The sequence below is a fragment of the Dreissena polymorpha genome, chromosome 5, assembly GCF_020536995.1.
Source record: "Dreissena polymorpha isolate Duluth1 chromosome 5, UMN_Dpol_1.0, whole genome shotgun sequence".
In the NCBI taxonomy this organism is placed as follows: domain Eukaryota; kingdom Metazoa; phylum Mollusca; class Bivalvia; order Myida; family Dreissenidae; genus Dreissena; species Dreissena polymorpha.
The window spans coordinates 98111582-98133921 of NC_068359.1; the positions used below are offsets into that span (position 1 = coordinate 98111582).

Here is a 22340-nt window from a genome sequence, read left to right on the forward strand (position 1 = left end):
GAAGTCTTTAAATATTGAATCATGTTTGAAAGGTATTAAATGTTATCTAATTTTCTGAGGGTATACAAAGAGACTTCAAAGTGTGTATCTGAGTGTAAAAGGGTTAACTACTCAATTTAATAACAGATTTAAAACAAGAGCTCTACCTCAGCAAGGTTAGAGTTGTTCCCCTTGACAATCTCAGCAAACACCCGCTTGTACAGAGTCAACATGGACTGGGCCAGGAAGCTGCAGGCATAGGCTGCTGCCACACTCGGGGTCACCTTGAACTGCTGGGTCTGGAAGTCTAGAACCTGCTGCTCTGGGGTACTATGAAAGTCAGAGGAAATGCATTTAAAGGGACCTTTCATAGATTTTGGCATATTTTGAAGTTCGTCATTAAATGATTCATATTGATAAATGTAAACATTTGATCTAAAAAGCTCCAGTAAAAAAACAAGAATAAAATTAAAAAAAGAAAAAAAAGTCACCCTTAACTGGGTTCCAACCACTGACCCCTCGAGTAAAAGTCTATCGCTTAGACTACTTAGCCAACTGTGCTAATACAATAAGAGGTGTGTTTTATACTTTATATAAGCAGTCCTCGTAGCATCACACAAAATTTAGGACAACAACCGAACTCTCCAAATTATTAAATCGTATTTTGCTGCAACGCTTTATAATGTTAAGGTTTTTAAAAACGTCAAAATATGCATTTAATGCATATTTAAGAGCATGGTAAATGTTCAGTTTTACTGTTTCCTCACAAATATCATACCTACAATGAACATTTGCGAATCTGACCTAATTTTTTTTCAATTTTGTCAATTCACCTAAACGTGAAAAGGCCCCTTTAAACCTTGCACTGGGAAAACGGGGCTTTATGAATGTGCATTAAGCTTCACTTTTCCACTAAGCTAGAGGGCGTAAAGGCGTAGTCTCGTCCCTGATTAGCCTGTGCAGACTTCTCAGGCTAATCTGGGACAACACTTTACACACATCCATAAAGCCCAGTTGTCCCTGAGCGTGGTTCATGTGCTTTTCAATGCGGTAACACCCTACAAAATTTATAAGCGTGACTATTGATTACACCTATAGTTGCCTTCTAAGGTGACACATACAAGGAAAAACCCCTTATAATTATCAAACTAACTTTTAAAAAGCAGAACACCATCAGATAAAATGAAAGGAAATCATCAAATGTGTCTTGTTCTAAGAAAACTGGGCTTAATGCTTGTGCATAAAGTGCCGTACCAGATTAGCCTGTGCAGTCTGCACAGGCTAATCAGGGACGACACTTTCCGCTTTAACTAGATTTTGGCCAAAAAGTGACTTCCTGTAAAAGTAAAATACCATAAAATCGGAAAGTGTCTTCCGTGCTTAACTGTACAGACTGCACAGACAAATCGCGGCAACACATTCTGCACATGCATTAAACCAGTTTCGACAGCACAAGCTAATCTGTAATGAAAATTTATGCACATGTATTAAGTCCCATTTTCAAACAGCATGCCTAAAATATTTCAGTACCCCGGTTTAAGAGTGGTCTGTCTCCTAGTGGCACTGTATCTCACGGCAACGCAGGAGGCCTGTCTGAGGGTGTCTGTGGACCAGCCAATGATCTTCACTCGCACAAGCACCATGGTGGCATAGTTGGCCTTGCTGGTGGAAAGCTGCTGGAACTTCCCACCCCGTGTCACCTGTGGATTCATGAAAGATGAGAGTTCAGCGTTATAGATAATTTTTGACCCATGAGGGTAAATACCCCCACTTTCCACAGCATGGGGGTAAATGGTCAAATTTTGCCTTGCTTGAAGGGTAATTTGCTAAAAGAAAAACAAGAATATAGCCGGGGTACAGACACACTACTTTAATCATGTTTAACACAATAAACCATTACCTATGTGTATTTCTTCATAGTAGTAGGCTTCTTAAAGTGTTTTTTTTTTTTTAACTGTTCTTGGTTTATAGGCCCGTGAGCCAAGGAAAACATTTTGCCAACTTTCAACAGTTGTTTTATTAGCGTTTAAGTGTGTCCTTTTTGATTTGAAAACAGAGGAAATTCAATCATTCACTATTGGCAGTACAATGTTTTTACTCGATACAACTTTTGCCGTATAAAATGAATCAATTTTACTTTGAGAAGTAATCTTTGAAGAAGCCATGCTGACCTCTTCATGTAAATAAACACATATGCGATTGACTGTTTGTTAAAAAAAATCAATACTTAATTTACCATGCATCTAGATGATACAGAGTATACATACCGACTGGCTAACTATTTGTACAATCCAGTGCACAAATTAGCTCTAATTTGTACGATAACCAGTCTCATATTTTGGCAAAAGACAATCAGCTGTTGATATTTTTGTTTAGGTTGTACGCAGAGAATTTACAGAGAATTTAGGTTGTACGCAGAAAAGTCCAGATTGGCTTGCTTAAATGTACTCAAGAAAATGATAAATTGAGCGTATCTTGATATTTATAATGTGTATATTACGCTGATACACAGCTTATCTAGAACACTGAGAGTTGATATGTGAGGAAAACATAGTTGTCATTTAGTTTAAACCTATTCATTTGAGCTTTATTAAATCAAAAGTCTAAGGGTTATTAAAACTATTGAGTCCATTTCCTGGGCAGCAACCCTGCTTGGTGTCTTTGGGGGATCTAAAGATTGTTCCCACTGTGGGTCTGTCGATCACAGATATCATATTATCTGTTTAAAGAAAGTCTTTTCTTAGCAAAAGTTCAGTTTAGGCAGAAAATGTCGTCCCTGACTAGCTTGTGCGGATTGTAACTAAGTTCCTTAACTCTGACCTGCCATTCAGTTCAATTATGCTCCAATGTTTACTTCATAATTCAAATTTACAAATGCATACAACTACTGCATACCAGCATATCTGTTTCTTCCAGAGGATATTGATATAAAACTGTATTCAGAGTCTTTATGAAATTCAGCTACAATGTTTAGGTTATTTAAACAATGTTTAGAAGGAATGAGTCACGCTGGATCAAGGTAATTTTCAAGTTTGCTGAAACTTTCATAAAATTTTTAGGGCGTGGAGATGATGTGGGAAAGGCTTTGTAAATTTGAATCACTAGAATAAAAGTTTCATGGTGAGTACACTATAACTCTCAGAGTGTCCACACAATTTTATTTACTTTGATCTTACTCTAGTTTTCAACCCACATGGGTTGACCTAATCTTCAACTTAAGGTAAATATTCTGAGCAATTTTCATGTGTGGACAATAAATGTGGGCCCTAGATTGTTCACACTGTAAACAAAAGAAGACAAACAACGAGCCATGGACAAAAAGAAATTACAAAAGGTCATTGTGCTCTGGCAAGTTTGAAATACAAACCCGTGCGTTTCGCATCAGCATGTTGTCCCGAGGTATTCGCACTTTGTTGAGTATAAGAAAGCCATTGTCTACGTTGTTTGCTCCCAGTTTGGGTCCAATATCTCCCATCTTCAGACCTGTACCAGACAAATCAAAGCATGAGCTGTATGCTGGAAAAACCAGGCTTAATATATGTGAGCAGTGTGCAAATTCATCAATTGCCTGATAGTTTATTGATCAACTGTTTTCAATGGTGATAAACACAATTCGGACCTTAACCAACAACTAATCAATTTAGGCATTCTTCATTGGAAAATTTGAATATGACTATAATTTACTTCAGTTACGTATTTTCATTTTCCATTTATTCTGTGACCAAGACGGATTTTACATGCAAAATGTCAACTTTTGATGTCTTATAATTATGTCAGTAATCATAAAATCCATCTGTGTATGCCAAATTTAAGGCTTACAGGGATAGATTTTGGCCTGGGCAACTCAATTTCAAAAGTTGGTAGTCTGGCAGAGGAACTTGTATTTTTTTAAAGCTTAAAACAATTCAGTGCAGTAAAAATTGAATAACAATTGACCACATTGGATCAATACTAGTTAAATAATATTAATTATTTAGAAATATGAAATGATTCAATTCAGGCTCATAATAATACATCATGCATTGAACATGTGTAATGTCAGCAATTTTATTTAATTATCTATTATTTTATTAAAAGAATGTATAATATAAACATGTACATATTTCTGGGCTCGTTATTCTTTATCTGGGCAACCAAAATACTAAAGATGGTTGCCTGTGCGGGCAACCAATAGTAAAAAGTTAGTTTTAATCCCTAGCTTAGAAAGGAAAAATTTAAGCTGTTTTATGGCTATGTTTGACCTTTGAACTCTAAATGTGACCTTGACCTTTGAAGCAGCAATTATACAGTTGTTACATGCAACACATTGACATCAATTATGGCATGTTATTGTTTAGACCAGAAGTTTTGGACCAAAATTCAGACAAAAAGAAAGTGCAACAGCAACACAGAAACTATCCTGTAAGTGAGAAATATAACAAGAGGGCCAAGATGGCCCTAGTTCGCTCACCTGAGAGGAGTCAGTTCATTCAATCTTTACCAAACATCAAACTTTACCTAGATATTGTCCTGGTCAAGTTTCATCATTATTGAACCAAAACTCTGGCATATGGAGTGATTTTGTTTTTGTAAGATTTGACCTGGTGGCCTATATTTTGAGTTGACCCCCCTTACCAAACATCAAACTTTGCTTAGAAAAATAAATATTAAAAATTAAAAATATATTATAAAACATGCATGCCCCCCCATATGGGCTCTCAGTTGTAGTGGCAGCCATTGTGTGAATACGTTTTTAATCACTGTGACCTTGACCTTTGACCTAGTGACCTGAAAATCTATAGGGGTCATCTGCCAGTCATGATCAATGTGCCTATGAAGTTTCATGATCCTAGGCCTAATTATTCTTGAGTTATCATCAGGAAACAATTTTACTGTTTCGAGTCACTGTGACTTTAACCTTTGACCTAGTGACCAGAAAATTACTAGGGGTCATCTGCCAGTTATGATCAATGTACCTATGAAGTTTCATGATCCTAGGCGAAAATCTGGACCATTTTCCAATTCGTCCGAGATATCAATTAAATAAATGTTTTGACCACCTTTCATGATGATTGGGCAAAAATTGTGGCTTCTACAGTGTTTACAAGGTTTCTCTATAGCCAAATAATGAAAACTGCCCCGCCAACTGGCGGCCATGTTTTTCAACAGACCAGGACCACTTTTGAACTCAATCGAGATATCATTAAGACAAACATTTTGACAAATTTACATGAAGATTGAACATAAAATGTGACTTCTACAGTGTTAACAAGGTTTTTCTTTTTTTGACCTAGTGACCTAGTTTTTGACCAGGCACAACCCAGTTTCGAACTCGGCCGAGATTTTATTGGGGCAAAGCTTCTGACCAAGTTTCATAAAGATGGGACAACAAATGTGGCCTCTAGAAAGTTTACAAGCAAATGTTGACGGATGGACGGACAGACGGATGGACGTACGACGGACAAAGACCAGTAAGAAAAGCTCACCTGAGCAATCAGATGAGCTAAAAATTACAAAGGTGAGTTAAATATAACAGGTTATATTCTTCGACAACTTGATGGTAATTTTGAACAATATCTTCACATTTGCATACCAGGCATAGGCATGTGGTCCTCGAGACTTCTCAGCTGCACCATGAAGCCATGCATGCCATACTTCTCTCCATCTATCACTAGATGGGCAAGGATGATAGCGTGGGTACTGGACTTGCCCACTATGGGGATTAAACAGGAAAATGTCAGCCATTATGAGCCTCGTTTTGGGAAAACTGTGCTTAATCCATATACGGAAAGTGTTGTTCCAGATTAGCCTGTGAAAAAAGTTCCCTCAGGGACGACACTGTCAGCCTTATATAACTGGATGTTTGTTTAGAACAAACTTCCTTTAATCAAAAAGTTCCATAAAAGCAGAAAGCGTCATCCCTGAGTTGGCCGCATATCTGTTAAGACACATGACGCATAAAGCCAAGTTTTTCCAGATTGTGGCTCATACATTGTATATATGTTCTGAGAAAACTGGGTTTAATTCATGTGCATAAAGTGTCATCCCAAATTAGCCTGTGCAGTCCGCACAGGCTAATCAGGGACGACACTTTCCGCCTAAACTTGATTTTCTGTAAGGAATAACATCCTCAAAACTAAAAATACCATAAAAGGGGAAAGTGTCGTCCCTGATTAGCCTGTGCGGACTGCACTGTAAGGCTAATCTGGGATGACACTTTACGCACATGAATTAAGCCCAGTTTTCTGAGAACAAGACACATATTATAATCTTACACAACACGCTGCTTGTTGTCTATAGATAATGGAGGAAATGAAGGTTTACATCATGAATGACAAAGCCTCCTGGTTTAAAAAAAAGTTACGAAGAATGATAAAACATAGTACAGTAAAATGCTCATGCTTAAATGCGCTCTTAACAAATCTATACAAACTTACCATTCTTAGATATCGTATTGTAACACAAGTATAATATGTAGAAATATAACTTGTAAACATTTACCATTTAAAAAATATATAAATAAAACATACAAATACAAAATTTTGTTTAAATTTCAATTTTAAGGTTAGGTACCAGTGTTTTATTTTGGGGCACATCCCGGGTCCTATACTCATACAATTGAATGCGAACGCATTCATTGCAATTAAAAAAAAATTCATGTTCAAACTTTGGGACTCATTGATTTATTAACGTAGAGAAAACAGGACAGGACCCATTGCATGAAAAATGTTAAAGAAACACTACAGTATAAAAACGAGAACATAAAATCCCTTACGTCCCCCAGGCCACCATTTCATGGAGGAGAGGCGTGGTGTATTCAGCACAAACTCATCACTGTCTCTGTCATAGGTTGCTGTGGTCTCCAAACCCAGCAGGTTGGTACCTAGAACACATGGGGGGATATGGGTATCAAACCCAGGCAGGTTGGTACATGGATCACATGGGGGGATATAGGTATCAAATACCAGAAGCCTGTCTTATTTTGAATTAAGAACACTGTATATTGCAGTTCCAGTTTTTTTTGCCCGAAATTACCGCCAATATTCGGCTGTTTCCCAATTGCAAAAGGCAACAGTTTTTTTTTAATCTGACCAAAATTTCCCAAAAATTGCCACATTTTCACAATAAACACTAACAGATTATAAATGTTAAAGAGCAATAATTACAGAGAACGAGTGCCAACAGAGCTTGTCAAGTGTTCACTGAATGACAACTGACTTAATTTTTAGTTTGCTAATGTAACCAGATAATTATATGGATGGATTTTTCTGATTTCACAAAGTGAGCTTATACTCAAAAGTTAATAACATATGCTGTAGGCTAGTTCTTCAAAATTTCACATAATTAAGGGTCCAAGCTCCTTTCAAAATGTTTTGGTATAAGTAAAGCAACATTTAGACACTGATTAGAAGATAAAATAAAAGTGCTCAAGTGTGTAAGGGTGAAAGATAACATTATACATAATTATTGTCTTCATTTAACTCCATTTAATACATCATTAACACAGAAAGAAGAGGTAGTGTGTTTGTTAATATTTGTTAATGTTCCCCATATGGTAATCAATAAAAAGTTATTTACTGTATTAACTTAAATACATTGAAATAGGCTATGTGGAAATTGTATATTTAAGAATCTATAATAAATTAGATTATTGCAGTCAAACATGCAACTAAGAACAATAGTAATTCTGTTATATATAATCAAAATAATAATTAATGCTTCATTGATTTACTGGTTCAAATCCTTTCACTTCTACTTGCAAATGCTTCAAATTACTTGCCAGATAAAACAACAATGTACTTGACTTGCACATTTTACCACAAGGGCTACTATTCCAATAAATTTTGTCAATTTCTCAGCTTTGTCCTTATGTAAACTACATACCGCATTTGGCTCATTTTTCTCCACTAATCCAACCAACCTTAGAGTTTTGCCCTAACTCTTGACATTTATTTATGGTTGAGTTTTTTATCACATAAATAAAATTTACTCTTACAATATGAGGAGTAAATTTCAGCAAATGTGATAAACACAATCTGGAATACAATTAATGTTATAGGGTTGGCACATAAAGTCACATAAAGAATTTTGTGATTGCACACATTTAAATGAATGAAGTGGGAAAAACTTTTGAAGAGCAAAAAATAATTTAACAAGAGATGTGTTACTCAGAAACACAATGCCCCCTATTGTGCCGCTTTGAAGCCATAAATTTCACCTTTGACCTTTCACCACTCAAAATGTGCAGCTCCATGAGATGCACGTGCATGCCAAATATCAAGTTGCTATCTTCAATATTCAAAACGTTATGACCAAACTTTAACGAAGGTTAAAGTTTTAGGAAAGAAAAATACAATGATTTTTAACCTTTTACCTTTTAAGATAGTGCTGCAACAATACGCCAAAAACCGTATTGCAATATATTGTCAGTTCAAAAACCCATATTGCAATATATCGCAATATATTGCTAACTTGTACCAGAATTATAACTCACCAATTACCCCATAATCCCGTATATTCCAGTTTTAAAGCAAATTTCTGGTATATATTTACTAAAAATGTGCTCAAGAATAACAAGAAACACAAACATTCGCAAATTTTCTTAAGTATCAAAAACATTATGGCATATGTTACTATTTAAAGATGTGATGAAATAACGTCCAACCGGGACGTTCTTGTTTCACTGAACACGCGTAATTCGCCTGACGTGATGTTCCCGTTTTCCACAAAATACACCCATACTTTCCATGCGACGTTCTCAATGTCTGCATAATTTTCGCTCGCTTTTTATTGAGACAAACAATAAAGCACTTTTTATTTGACGCTATTTTTTTATAGTGGCGTAAGCATTAAAATTTGGAAGCGTGTTTCCGAAATTCGGATTACAAATTAAAAATGCTCAATTCAGAATTGAACGAAACATTTACAGTTGTGCCCAATTAATTTAACGATAATCTGTTCAAAAGCATCGAACGGATGCTCCCATGTAACAAAGCTACCCCGTATAATACACTTTTTAGAATGCAATTTTTACTAATAAATTTATTTACACCGCTCTGCTTTGTTTACCTTGATATCATTATTTCGGATGGCTTTTCTGGACAAAATGTGAATGAATTTTTGTAAAATTTTCGTACCGGTATGATGAAAATCGTATCGCAATACAATATGCGGAATGCGTATTGCGATATATACCGATATACCGGTATATTGTTGCAGCACTATTTTAAGATGACCTTGACCTTGACTTTCAACCATTCAAAATGTGCAGCTCCATGAGATACACATGCATGCCAAATATCAAGTTGCTTTCTTCAATATTAAAAGTTATCAAACTTAAACCAAGGTTAAAGTTTTGGGACACACACAATGACACAATAACAGACAGACAGGCCAAAAACAACATACCCCCGATCTTTCGATCCAGGGGCATAAAAAAGTTTGGCAGACCTGCTCCTATTTTTCTTGATAAGTATATACTAACAGCTCCTTCCTTCTGGCCTTACCATGCCCCAGCTCGGTCTGAGCGTAGGTTCCCACAATCTGGTAGGACTGAGCAAGAGGCAGCCACTTGGCCTTCTGTTCATCTGTGCCCAACCTCTCTATGCCTGGGATGAACATTGTATGGTGAAGACTCAGAGCAAAGTCGTAGTTCAGAATTCTGAAAAATCATGAGTCATGGACTTAAATCCATGTATAACCCTAGTCTGTTTATGATAGATGCTTTGCACAAAAGTCTTTTTACTAACAAGCTACTGGGTACTTCGCGAAGATTTACAAAAGAACTTCGTTTAAGTTAACCTAAAATACGAGATTTAAACACGTTGTGATTGGTCCATACATTCAACGGTTATTATCGAGTCGTAATCCAGACCCAGTGTTTTTTCCGCTTATTCCAAATTAAAAATCTTAAATTTCTGACCTAGATTAAATATCTTCATGTATAATTTATAAAGTGCTTGTTATGAAATTCATATGCTAAACAAGTATTTACGATTTAAGTTACATATTAAATCAATGTTCTCCAAATCATTGGCGTGTGGCATTAATAATTTCTTAGACTAAAAGATGCAAACTTTTGGGCAATTATTGTGTTTAGTATTATCCTTAAAATAAATAAATTTGCATGGTCATATAAGACTCAAGCCATTACAGGGCTTTTTTCCTTCTTTGAGAGGGGCCGAATTTCGTCCCTTTCACAAAGACGTATTTTTCCCCTCTTACAGATATTTTCCTCAAAACAATTATATCTAAAAAAAAAATTTGAAATCTTAAATTATATAAGTTAACCTGATCCAGAATAGAAAATAGAAAAATATTGCATAATTAAATTATCTGTTGCCTTGAGTTTGTTTTTAAAACAGTACCATACATGTATGTTAAATTGATTATTTAAGACTTTCTTTATTTTTCCCCAAAATCCGACATTTCACACGATTTTTTTTCCCTCTAAAAAAAGGCCAGGCCCTTTCCCCAAAATCAGATACATTTTTGTGTAGAAATGACTATTCACTGCTGCCTTGTCTGCATTAAATCTGCATTTTGTAATGAGCATGTATTATCTCTATTTGATTTACTTGTATTGCAAGTGCAAGTTGACAAATACCTTATATTTGTTATCTTAAATGGCTAACAAACAAAAATTACATGATTAATATCAGATGAATAAACAGGATGAACAATTCATTACCAGTATTATCAGATTCTCTATCACTATTATCATTTACAAAGAATAACAGTGACAAAACAAGTGTGTCAAAAGGACAGCTTATAAAGGTTAAAATACAGTACATCACTCTGTTGGTTCAGAAAGATGGGACAGTCAGTAAAGGTAAAAATGTATCACACTGCCTGTGCAGCAAAATGGGACAGTTAGTAAAGGTTAGAATGTATCACAGTGTCGGTTCATAAAGCATGGAAAGTTCAAACAGTAGCCGAATGATAACATTCAAGTAAAACAATGTGCTAGTTACAGTAATTTTGTTTTATACATGATTGTACATAATTCTGTTTTTTAATGCCATTAAGTAATAATTATAATCAATATCAAACATAATAACTCCATAAATATGCCATTACTGTTTTATTTTTCATATAATCTACAATGAAATAAATAAATGAAGACATATTTTTGTTGAAATTTCAGAATCTTTAATACCTCAAAATGAAAATTATCTTTGCCTCAAAATGTCTTCAACAAAATTTTCCTCATTATTGCATGTGTGTAATTTTGGTCATTTTATGGGGGTTTTATGAAGACAAAGTTGAAGTCAAATAGAATTTTCCTTAATACCACATGGGTCAATGTCAAGGCATTGGCTAATTAAGGGAATGGTAGTGAACCCAGCATTTGAGGATGCAATTACACAGTGAGATTCCCTGTTTGTCTTTCATTCAATACAGTTGGGGAGAGATCTGGCCACTTAGGCTATGAGTGAATTGCTCTCAAGGCCCTTGTTTGGCCGTTTTTGGGGCCGAAATTCAGCCCCAATCCCCCCTTAAAATAGTATACTTTTCCCCCTTTTTCAGCTCAAAATTCCCCCCTCCAGATTTTTTTTTAAACTTATATACCTAATATGTTGCCAGCTGGTATCATGCTATTAACCTTTGATTAAATGTATATTTATGTAAATAACATTAAAATATAGCAATTTTAAGTGTTGAATGGTTGGTGAAAAGATCTTCTAAAATTCCCCTTTTCGCCCAAACAACGCGAAATTCCCGCCTCTAAGGGCCCTGGCCCCAATCTCCTATAGTGTAGCTAGGGCCCTGGCTCTACATGATTAAATTCGTATTCAGTTGCATGTTTTGTGCATAGCCTAATAACATTCTTATACTCAGTAAAAAAAACACTGTAAATACGAAGAAAACAAGAGATGTGTTTGTCAGAAACACAATGCCCCCTACTGCGCCGGTTTGATATATTTAATTTTGTTTTTGTCAGTGATCACATCTCTTTAAAAAATATTACTTTCCTTGTTAAAATTATCTGTACCTGCCAAATGATAAATAGAAATGATCTCCCTTTAAAGCTTGTTACTTCTCATGGATTTGTTCTTTTGACCTTTGACCTTGAAAGATGACATTAACCTTTCACCACTCAAAATGTGCAGCTCCATGAGATACACATGCATGCCAAATATCAAGTTGCTATCTTCAATATTGCAAAAGTAAAGGCTAATGTTAAATGTTTCGGACAGACAGACATACTGACTGACAGACAGTTCAAATGCTATATGCCACCCTATTGGGCGGCATAAAAATAGTATTAGTAAATCAAGGATAAATAACCTGAACATGAAAAATGTTCATGCAGGACAAGATTTTTGGAAACTGTGCTAATATCTTGATAAAAGCTTAAACTGTTTTTGTTGCAATCCACAGTCTATCAGTGTTCATTACAGTGAAAACAGAAAGAAGAGTAGGTTTAAAATGATTTCATTGTGCAAAGTGGATGTGCACTTTATACAAACCTTGAGAAAAGAAGGTTAATTATAAGTTTAATACTGACTTAGAAGGTACCAATCCTTTTTAAAGGATAGATTTTTATAGTGTTATCTAACTGTAGCATTTCCTGTATTGCATTTAAATATAATGATAAACTTTATTTTGTTTTAAAATCTAAGTTCAGTGAAAAATACTGATCTTTAATGGTGGGGCATTGGGAATTACTAGGGATGCAACAGGTCACACACAAAAAACCATCGTCTGACACCCCCGGTCTATTCATTACATTACTCTCCATTCCTAAACATTGTCGGACACCCCTGGTCTATTCATTACTTTACTCTCCATTCCTAAATGATGTATGAGCGGAGCATAATCAGCAGCCGTGGGTATCCGACGATGACAAAAAACATTAACCGGTTAACCTTTTGCCATAACCAGTTATTAACCGAGTAACTGAAAAACCTTTAGTAGTAAAAATGTTAATGTTTATGTTAAACATGTCAGACCAATCGAACAAAATATTCTATAGAAATGAAAATAATTTGAGATCCCTTGCCTTTATAGCTTATTTCAGCTGTAACCAAAAGGCCAGACCAGTCAAATCCAAACCAGTCAAATTTTACACGATAGTATGTCCTGTCAACTTGGAAAAAATTACAGGACCTCCTCTTTTATTACACTACCTACTGGCTTCAGAATAAAATATTAACAAGAAGGCCATGATGGCCCTGAATCGCTCATCTGACTAACCTTGCTACATCAACTTAAATTCTATCAGACCTATATACAATCCCCAGCCAGATTTCATTAATTAATACATTTTGACAAAATTTCAGTAAGACGTGATGAAAACTGTAACCTCTTTCATCTACACAAGGTTTTACTAGAATTGGCCCACTGACCTAATTTTTGACCCCAGATGACCCATATACGATCCAAAATCAGATATTATCAAGATAAACATTCTGACCATATTTAATTAAGATCAGATAAAAACTATGACCTCTATTGTCTACACAAGGTTTTTCTATGAATTGACCTAGTGGCTTAGTTTTTGACCCAGGTGACCCAAGGCCAAATACAATCCCAACCCAGATTTCATCATAATAAACATTTTGACCAAATTTCATAAAGATTGGATGGAAACTGTGACCTCTATTGTCTACACAAGTTTTTTTTTATTATTTGACCTTGTTTTTGATCCCATATGACCCAAATACAATCCCAACCCAGATTTGTTCAAGATAAACATTCTGACCAAATTTCATAACGATTGGATAAAAACTGTGACCTCTACTGTCTACACAAGGTTTTTCTATTATTTGACCTAGTGACCTAGTTTTTGACCCCAGATGACCCAAATACAATCCCAACCCAGATTTCATCAAGATAAACATTCTGACTAAATTTCATAAAGATTGGATGAAAGCTGTGACGTCTATTGTCTACACAAGGTTTTTCTATTATTTGACCTAGTGACCTAGTTTTTTACCCCAGATGACCCAAATACAATCCCAACCCAGATTTCATAAAGATAAACATTCTAACCAAATTTCATAGAGATTGGATGAAAACTGTGACCTCTACTGTCTAGACAAACAAATTGTTGACGGACACACGCACACACACATGCACGCACACACTCACGCACATACTGACGCCTGACATCACATGGTCACATAAGCTCACCATGTCACTTCATGACAGGTGAGCTAAAAACAAGACTATTGCCAAGCAATATATGTCCCCTACCGGCTCCAGAATTGTCAGAATATTTATTTATACACTGTAACTCCAATATAACGCGCTCCGTTATAACGCTGAATCCAATATAACGCGGGGGTGCTTGGATCCCATTTTTTTTCCAACCTTCCATTTGATTTCTGATTCAAATCCGTATTATGCAACTTCATGTATTTTCAGACAATTCAAAGATGGCGGCAATCACATGTTGATTGCTTAATTCAACCATTCGTTGAACCGATTATAATCGCCTCGAGGTTAAACAACACCGACAGCTAATTGGTGTTAATCTGTTGTGTAATGTCAATAAAGGTGTGAAAAACTCGCGTGTCGTATCGCATTCAATCTAAATTTAAAGTCGCTCGTCCAATGAAAGCTCTGCCCCATAATGCACTGTACTCTTAACACTACTGAAAATGGCATTTATGCGTACGGTTGTGTTTACGAATTTCTTAAACATATATCGTCATTAATGTTCAAGATTATAATTTTTTAAGTGATGTTGCAATTTTATTGGATTATCGGATAAATGTGCACATAAGAAAAGCGGTATGTATACTGTTATCGATACGATTCGGTTTATATGCATGTATTTGCGTCAACACAGCATGGCAATATACATGACCTATATTATAGGCTATTCTATACCTGTTTCTTTTATAGCGCCCTGCAGTAAATGAGCTCAGAACTTATAACGCGGATCCGTTATAACGCTGTTTCGCGGCTTGGACCCCATTGACCGCGCTATATTGGAGTTACAGTGTATTATTATATACATTATTATAATCGGTTCAACGGACGGTTGAATAAAGCAATCAACATGTGATTGCGGCCATCATTGAATTGTCTGAAAATACACGAAGTTGCATAATACGGATTTGAATCAGAAATCAAATGGAAGGTTGGAGAAAAAATGGGATCCAAGCACCCCCCGCGTTATATTGGATTCAGCGTTATAACGGAGCGCTTTATATTGGAGTTACAGTGTAGTTAGTAAGTGTTACAAGTATGAAAGCAATAGCTTTGATACTTAAGGAATAAAATGGACCTAAACACAAAACTTGACCAAAATTTTCAATTTTCACATAATTCTGTCAAAATGCACGCCAGAGTTATCTAACTTTGCCTGCCCAGTCCCCTCATGATAGTAAGTAAGTGTACCAAGTTTGAATGCAATAGCATTGATGCTTTCTGAAAAAAGTGGACCTAAACGCAAAACTTAACCAAAATTTTCAATTTTCTAAGTATAAAAAGGGCACATAATTCAGTCAAAGGCACGCCAGAGTTATCTAACTTTGCCTGCCCAGTCCCCTCATGATAGTAAGTAAGTGTACCAAGTTTGAATGCAATAGCATTGATACTTTCTGAGAAAAGTGGACCTAAACGCAAAACTTAACCGGACGCCGACGCCGACGCCAAGGTGATGACAATAGCTCATAATTTTTTTTCAAAAAATAGATGAGCTAAAAATAGTTTGTTTGGCATAACCCGACCCAGGTAAATTTGGGTGGGTAGGTAGGTAGGGATTTTATTTATTTTTTTAGTATTATTTGTTTCTGAAATTGAACTCCGACATATACCAAACTGAAAGGTAATTATCAAATAAAGCTCCAAGTCTTCTAGATCTGCCTCATTAAAGGAAATTGATGAATATTTTTCTGCATCGTCCGTATCACCGCACGTGTATTCGTAAGTCTATATTTTTTTATAAAGAACATCGAAAATATAATTATTATAATCGACAAAAAATACTTTATCCGAAAACGAGAGTTTGAAAAATTGTACGCATTTAGCACATGAAATAAATATACTATTTGGTTGACATATTACTTTACAATAGCATAGTTTGTGAGTAAAAAGCAACAAAGTAATCATAACATTTTAATTTCAATCAAGAACTGAAAGGTGTAACATCTTTGACATGTAACTAATTATTTAATTATCATACTTTAATTCAAATGGATAGATGGTAGAAAGTTGTTAAGTGATCAGCTTAAAATAATTTATTGAGTGTTACAATTATTCTCATTTGCTTATTTTTTATATGACTTTTGCCATCGGCCATTATATTGCAGGCAGACGACAATTTCAACTGTGTATTCCATTATCGGCGCATGAATTACCCAATAATACCCCATAGCGAACTCAATGTTGATTGGCCAGCTAACATATGCGCTTCAAAATGTTCATGGAAACAAAAAGAAAAAAAATAGTTTGAAGAAACAATCCGGATTAAAATGGCGGATGTTTTCAATGAAATTTAACAAGATTTTTAGCATATTATATTTTTCTTGAGCCAAATTTGCTATTTTTTTGCAAATGGCGAACGACAGCGCGAGCCCTGTAATAGTGAGCATTTATTCCAATAATAACACGTTCGCAATGCTCGTGCTGTTGTTCGCCATTTGAGCCATCTGCGCCATTTGCAAAAATATTGAGAATTTGGCTCAAGATAAATCTAAATTGCGAAAATTAAAAAATCTAGTAAAATTTCGTTGAAAACATCTGCCATTTGTCTCTTTGTTTCAATGAAAGTGTTCGCAATTCTAACATTATTAACAAAACCCGGTCTGTACCCGATTAGACATCGCTTGACCTGACCTTATTTTTTTGAAGCGCACACGGTAGCTGGCCAATGAAAATTGAGCTCGCTTTCACATCACATGACGTTGTCGAATGAAACATGAGAAAGGGTGGAGCTATCGGATAATATTGGGTCATTAATGCGCAGATGTTGTATAATTTGAATACACATTTAATATTGCAGTCTGCCTTCAAAATAGCGGGCGGTCACTAGAGATAAACAAATGAAACAAAAACGTGACAATACCGGTCAATAAATATTTCTAAGCTCACCACTTCATCTTTCTTTCGAATATTTACCAATCTGAATTAAAGGTGATAATAAAATAATTAGTTATATGGCGATAATATTACACATCTCTGCCGATTGCTGAATTAAATTGAACCGTGATAATTAATCAATTTGTTTTTACTCCCAAACTATCCTGAACGACAGCAGCGTATTTTAATTAAAGGGATACGAGAAAAACCGGAGCCCTTTAATTGTATTTATAGTTTAATTAATCGCATATGCATATGTCAAATAAATAGGCGACTCAAATTAATACCGGTACGCGTTTTGTTCATTGCTATTCTAGATACCCTTGAAAGAGCATTCAATTAAATGACGCAAATAACCGGAAAGGATAAAAAGCGGAAAGGCAAAATTAAGCGGAAATAATTTTAGGCGTGCAAAAAAAATTTATTTGGGGAAAGTGACAAAAAAATTCAGTCGGGCCATTTTAGTGGGTCGGTTGGGTTATGCCAAACAAAAGAATTTTTAAGGATGGCCTTTTACACAGATCCACGAAAATATAAACCATGTTTGTCTTTTTCTTTTTTCGAAAACAAAAATTTTGTTAGTTTTTTTCTTTGCGAGTAGACTTAAATTTACAAACACTATAGTTCTATGACATTCAATACAGAAATTTCTAAGAAAAATATGTTTCCAAAACGTTTTCTCCATTGTTGAATGACACACGCTTTTCATAAATAAACCCTAATGATATTATTGTTTTCGTTCATTCGCTGAGCTATGTAATTTCTTGCTGATTATCTGCCATAATGAAATCACGTTTGCGACATGTGTGAAACGTAACATTAAATAGTGCCCTTAGAAAAATTGCTTCAGAAGAAAGAGCGTTGGTACAGAAAAGCATGTGTATAACAGGGCACAGCCTATGTTCAAATTTGAGTGAGAAATGATTTCTCCTTCAGCCAAAATTAGGGAGAAGTGAGGCAAGTTAAAGGGAAGTGGTTTCTGTTAAGCGATTAATAAACTTTTCACTAATTTTATTCCCCTCATCACACCATGTCCATCATCAGTATACAACTCACATTTGGCAGTTAAGAGTGTGGCGGGAAATTTTAACAAATATTAACAAACATATTTACGTGTTAATGGTGTGTTATTGTTGTATTTAACTGAACTTAATTGATATATTTAATTATCAGTCAATTTCTGGATCAAAGTAAATATCAAAATGAGGAGAAGTCACTTCTACTTCATGTAACTAGAGGGAAAAGTTAATGTGTCCATGGAGAAGTTATCTCCCACATCTCCCTCATAGCTGAGCCCTGGTATAAAGACATTATCGATATTTTTACAACGTGTGAAACTAACAGAGCCATAAACAAAGATGACGAACCAACAAATTAGCTCTCATTTTTGGTACCAGACGATTGGTCCCCACTACTGTTAATTAGACCGACAGGCCAGACCTTACAAAATTGTACAGTAGGACATGTCCGTCGGTCTGGCCATGTTTAGCAGACACTGAAAGACTCAAGGTCACCAAATTAAAATGATTACTTTGAAATGAGATCCATGTCTGCTTCTGACCAGTTATGCTCCCTCATCAATTCAAACACTTTCACTGATTTGGCCACAGACGCTTCATAGGTCTCTGATTTGGACAAGAATGGCCTTTTCTTGAAGGAAAACAGATCAACATACTTGGTGAAGAACAGTTGCTCTGAAAAAAAGATAATCATCACATCATGTGTAATTGCATGGGTTCCCAATCTCAAAAAGTACATGATTTTTTTTACAAAAGACTGTGTAAATTTGCCTTCTGAAGGTTTCCTTTTTTTCCTTTTTGAATTGCAAAATTGTATTCATGGCCATATCCAGCCCTATAAGTTGCAACTTAATAAATGTAATATTAAAAGTGCTTTTATTCACAATTTTAAAGAAGCTTTCCAACACAGGTTCAAATTTAGACCCTATTGAGATTCCACAAATATGCATGTATGTACACTGCAACTCCAATATATCACGGTTGAAGGGATCCAAAGATAGCGACCGGGATATATCCGGCGCGTGATATAAATTGTCAAAGTTATTCATGCATGTATATGTATGCATAAGCATAGTTTGCTCAAAACACACTATTTACATACCATATTGAATTATGTGTAATATCCATATGTAATTCATTGGTTTAACACAAAACATTATTCCATGTAAGTATTTTCAAATGCGTATAATTAAATTTATAATCCAAAAACCATTGTCAAGTATTATTGTTCAAGAAAGCATGCACAAATTAGACCCATGTACAAAATGACGCCATTTACTTAATGGAAAGCATGGGCAGTTTGACAAACTGATCAGGGACATGATTCCCCTCTCAATTAAAAGCAAGAAATACATGTATCCCGGAATTTTTTTTTTTTTTGAAAAACCCACTAATCTGCTGGTACAAATAAAGCTGACCCATTTATGATCCTTTCAAAATCACACACTGTATCAACCGTTAAAGTAAGCTGTAAGCTATCATTGGTTGATATAATGGACCAGTGTTGTTTGTAACGGGGTGATTAGTGGGTTTTTCTAAACTCGTGCTTTTCCGAGATAAGTCTATTTACACTGAATCTAACGCGCAAAGATTGTTGAGATAGGTCAGTATTGACTTGTGACATTTACAGTTATAATTTCATACACCTTCATGTGTTTACTGGTGCATTTCGGCAGTTAAAAGCAAATTCAATAGAGAATGGTAACACCCAAATGACCTGTGACAGGCAAGTTGTGTTATTGTTTATCGCAGTACACAGGTGCTATAGTGGTGTACAATGAGAGCAAACAATCTGGTTAAAACTGGATTATGAATGTCGGATTCAACAGAAATTAAGGTGGGTGAAAAAAAGGGTAAAATACAACTTTGAAACGGATTTTAACTCAGCAAATTGTCAGATTTTAAAACATGTACGTTATTTAGGGATTATGCTCCTCAGATTTTTGGGAGCCATAGCCGATTCGCGATACATTGGACAACGCGATATAATGGACCGTGATATATTGGAGTTGCAGTGTATTGGTTTAATATGTTAATACATCCTAAATATTATCTGTAAAATATTTAAAAAATAATTAAACTAGAAAAGGAGCATCTTCACAATTAAAAAAACACATATATGCTAAAAATCATCATTCTAAATGTTAAACCCATGCTCACATTTCTAGGTATGCAAAATGTGAAATGAAGGAAAACCTAACACAATTTATGAGAAAGTTGAGCCATAAGGCTTGTGAGACAAATTAAAAGTTGCTGATGATTGTCAACCAGCTAGCTAGGCTTTTCAGGGTAAATCTAGGGGACAGGCCCACATCTTAGGGGCCATGGGCTCATGCAAAACTCTATCATGATGATAAATACAAATTAATACAATTTTATACAGTTAGTCAACCAGTTCCGACTCACAACATTAGTACCATCACACTTCTAAATTGTAAGGCTGGTACAGAAAAAGTGCACAATTCTGTTCAGAAACTGAATTTTTTATGTTTGTTCATTAAAATAATGATTTCTTCTTCAAACAAATGAATGTTTACAAACATTGGCTAAATTCTACTATCTAGGTTAGCAAGCGCTCCTAGTTCCAAAATGAGACTTCAAAAGCAGTGTTTATGTGAGTTTTTTTTTTTAGTGATACAAAGTTGGAGATCCCCCCCCTCCCCCAAACCCCCGCCCTGCCCCCCCCCTGATAATTCATAAATCTCTTATTAAATCTCTTATTTCATTGTAATTATTTTAATCCTCATTGTAGACATTATATTTGAATGGTTTAATAATAATGGGAATAATACAATTATTTATTACATATACATTAACATGCAATAGGAAGCATTCCAGAAACACCCGCGCGCTCGAATGTGCCCTTTTCACAAAATAATGCTTGTCGAAAGTGCCCTTTTGACAATATACTGCGCGTTGAAAGTGCCCTTTTGACAAAAAAGCCCCCCTGCCCTTTTCAAATCCTAGCTGGAGCACTGGATAAAACAAAATTCCATGTCCAGTATTATTTTTTGAGAAGGGTCCCTTTGGATACGCAATTGGAAAAATGTGCAGCATTTTTACATAAATTGGGAAATTAGTGTTGTTGTTGATTTGCTAAATAATGCTTCAAAATTGAGAATACAAGTGTTTTCAGTATTATTTTTACTAAGGTTGAACTTATATGGATGAGAGATAAACAAAATATTGAGATCTAAAAAACAGAATATTATTTCTTTTTTGGAAACTTTCAATTGGGAATTTTTAGCTTCCATTTGGAAATTTTTTTAACTTTTTTCCATTGGGAATGGGGCCGATTACAGGACCCAATTTTTAATGAAAACAAGAGCTGTGTTCGTGAAACACAATGCCCCCTACTGCGCCGCTTTGAAGTCATTATATATTTGACCTTTGACCTTGAAGGATGACCTTGACATTTAACCACTCAAAATGTGCAGCTCCATGAGATACACATGCGTGCCAAATATCGAGTTACTATCTTCAATATTGCAAAATTTGACCTTGACCTTGAAGGATGACCTTGACCTTTCACCACTCAATATGTGCAGCTTCATGAGATAGGCATGCATGACAAATATGGAGATGCTATCTTCAATATTGCAATATTTGACCTTTGACCTTGACGGATGACCATGACCTTTTACCACTCAAAATGTGCAGGTCCATGAGATACACATGCATGCCAAATATCAAGTTGCTATCTTCAATATTGAACAATTTTGACATTTGACCTTGAAGGATGACCTTGACTTTGACATTTCAGCACTCAAAATGTGCAGCTCCATGAGATACGCATGCATGCCAAATATCGAGTTGCTATCTTCAATATTACAAAATTTGACCTTGACCCTTCACCACTCAAAATGTGCAGCTCCTTGAGATATGCATGAATGGCAAATATTGTGTTGCTATTTTCAATATTGCAATATTTGATCTTTGACCTTGAAGGATGACCTTGACCTTGACCTTTAACCACTCAAAATTTGCAGCTCCGTGAGATACACATGCATGCCAAATATCAAGTTGCTATTTTCAATATTGCAAAAGTTATGGGCAATGTGTAAGTTTTCGGATGGACGGACAGACAGAATGACTGACCAATAGACAGACGGACGGACTGACAGACAGTTCAAAAACTATATTCCACCCTTTTGGGCATAAAAAAGTTATGGCGAAAGTTAGTTTTCGGACGGACGGACGGATGCCATATATTTGACCTTTGACCTTGAAGGATGACCTTGACCTTTCACCTTTCAAACTGTGCAGCTAGATGAGATACACATGCATGCCAAATATCAATTTGCTATCTTCAATATTGAAAAAGTT

At 35.4% G+C, this 22340-nt stretch overlaps 1 protein-coding gene across 1 annotated transcript in view; it reads right to left on the reverse strand.

The window, feature by feature from the left end:
• The window catches only part of LOC127882046 (peroxisomal acyl-coenzyme A oxidase 1-like), a 61558-nt gene that overhangs the window by 29778 nt on the left and 9440 nt on the right, over nt 1–22340 (reverse strand). Inside the window, exons 2-8 of the mRNA XM_052430435.1 lie at nt 18527–18689; nt 9465–9619; nt 6734–6841; nt 5552–5671; nt 3347–3462; nt 1510–1679; nt 147–309 (exon numbers count right to left, since the gene is read on the reverse strand). Of these exons, the coding sequence (XP_052286395.1) occupies nt 147–309; nt 1510–1679; nt 3347–3462; nt 5552–5671; nt 6734–6841; nt 9465–9619; nt 18527–18689 (995 nt within the window). The remainder of the gene's footprint in view (nt 1–146; nt 310–1509; nt 1680–3346; nt 3463–5551; nt 5672–6733; nt 6842–9464; nt 9620–18526; nt 18690–22340) is intronic.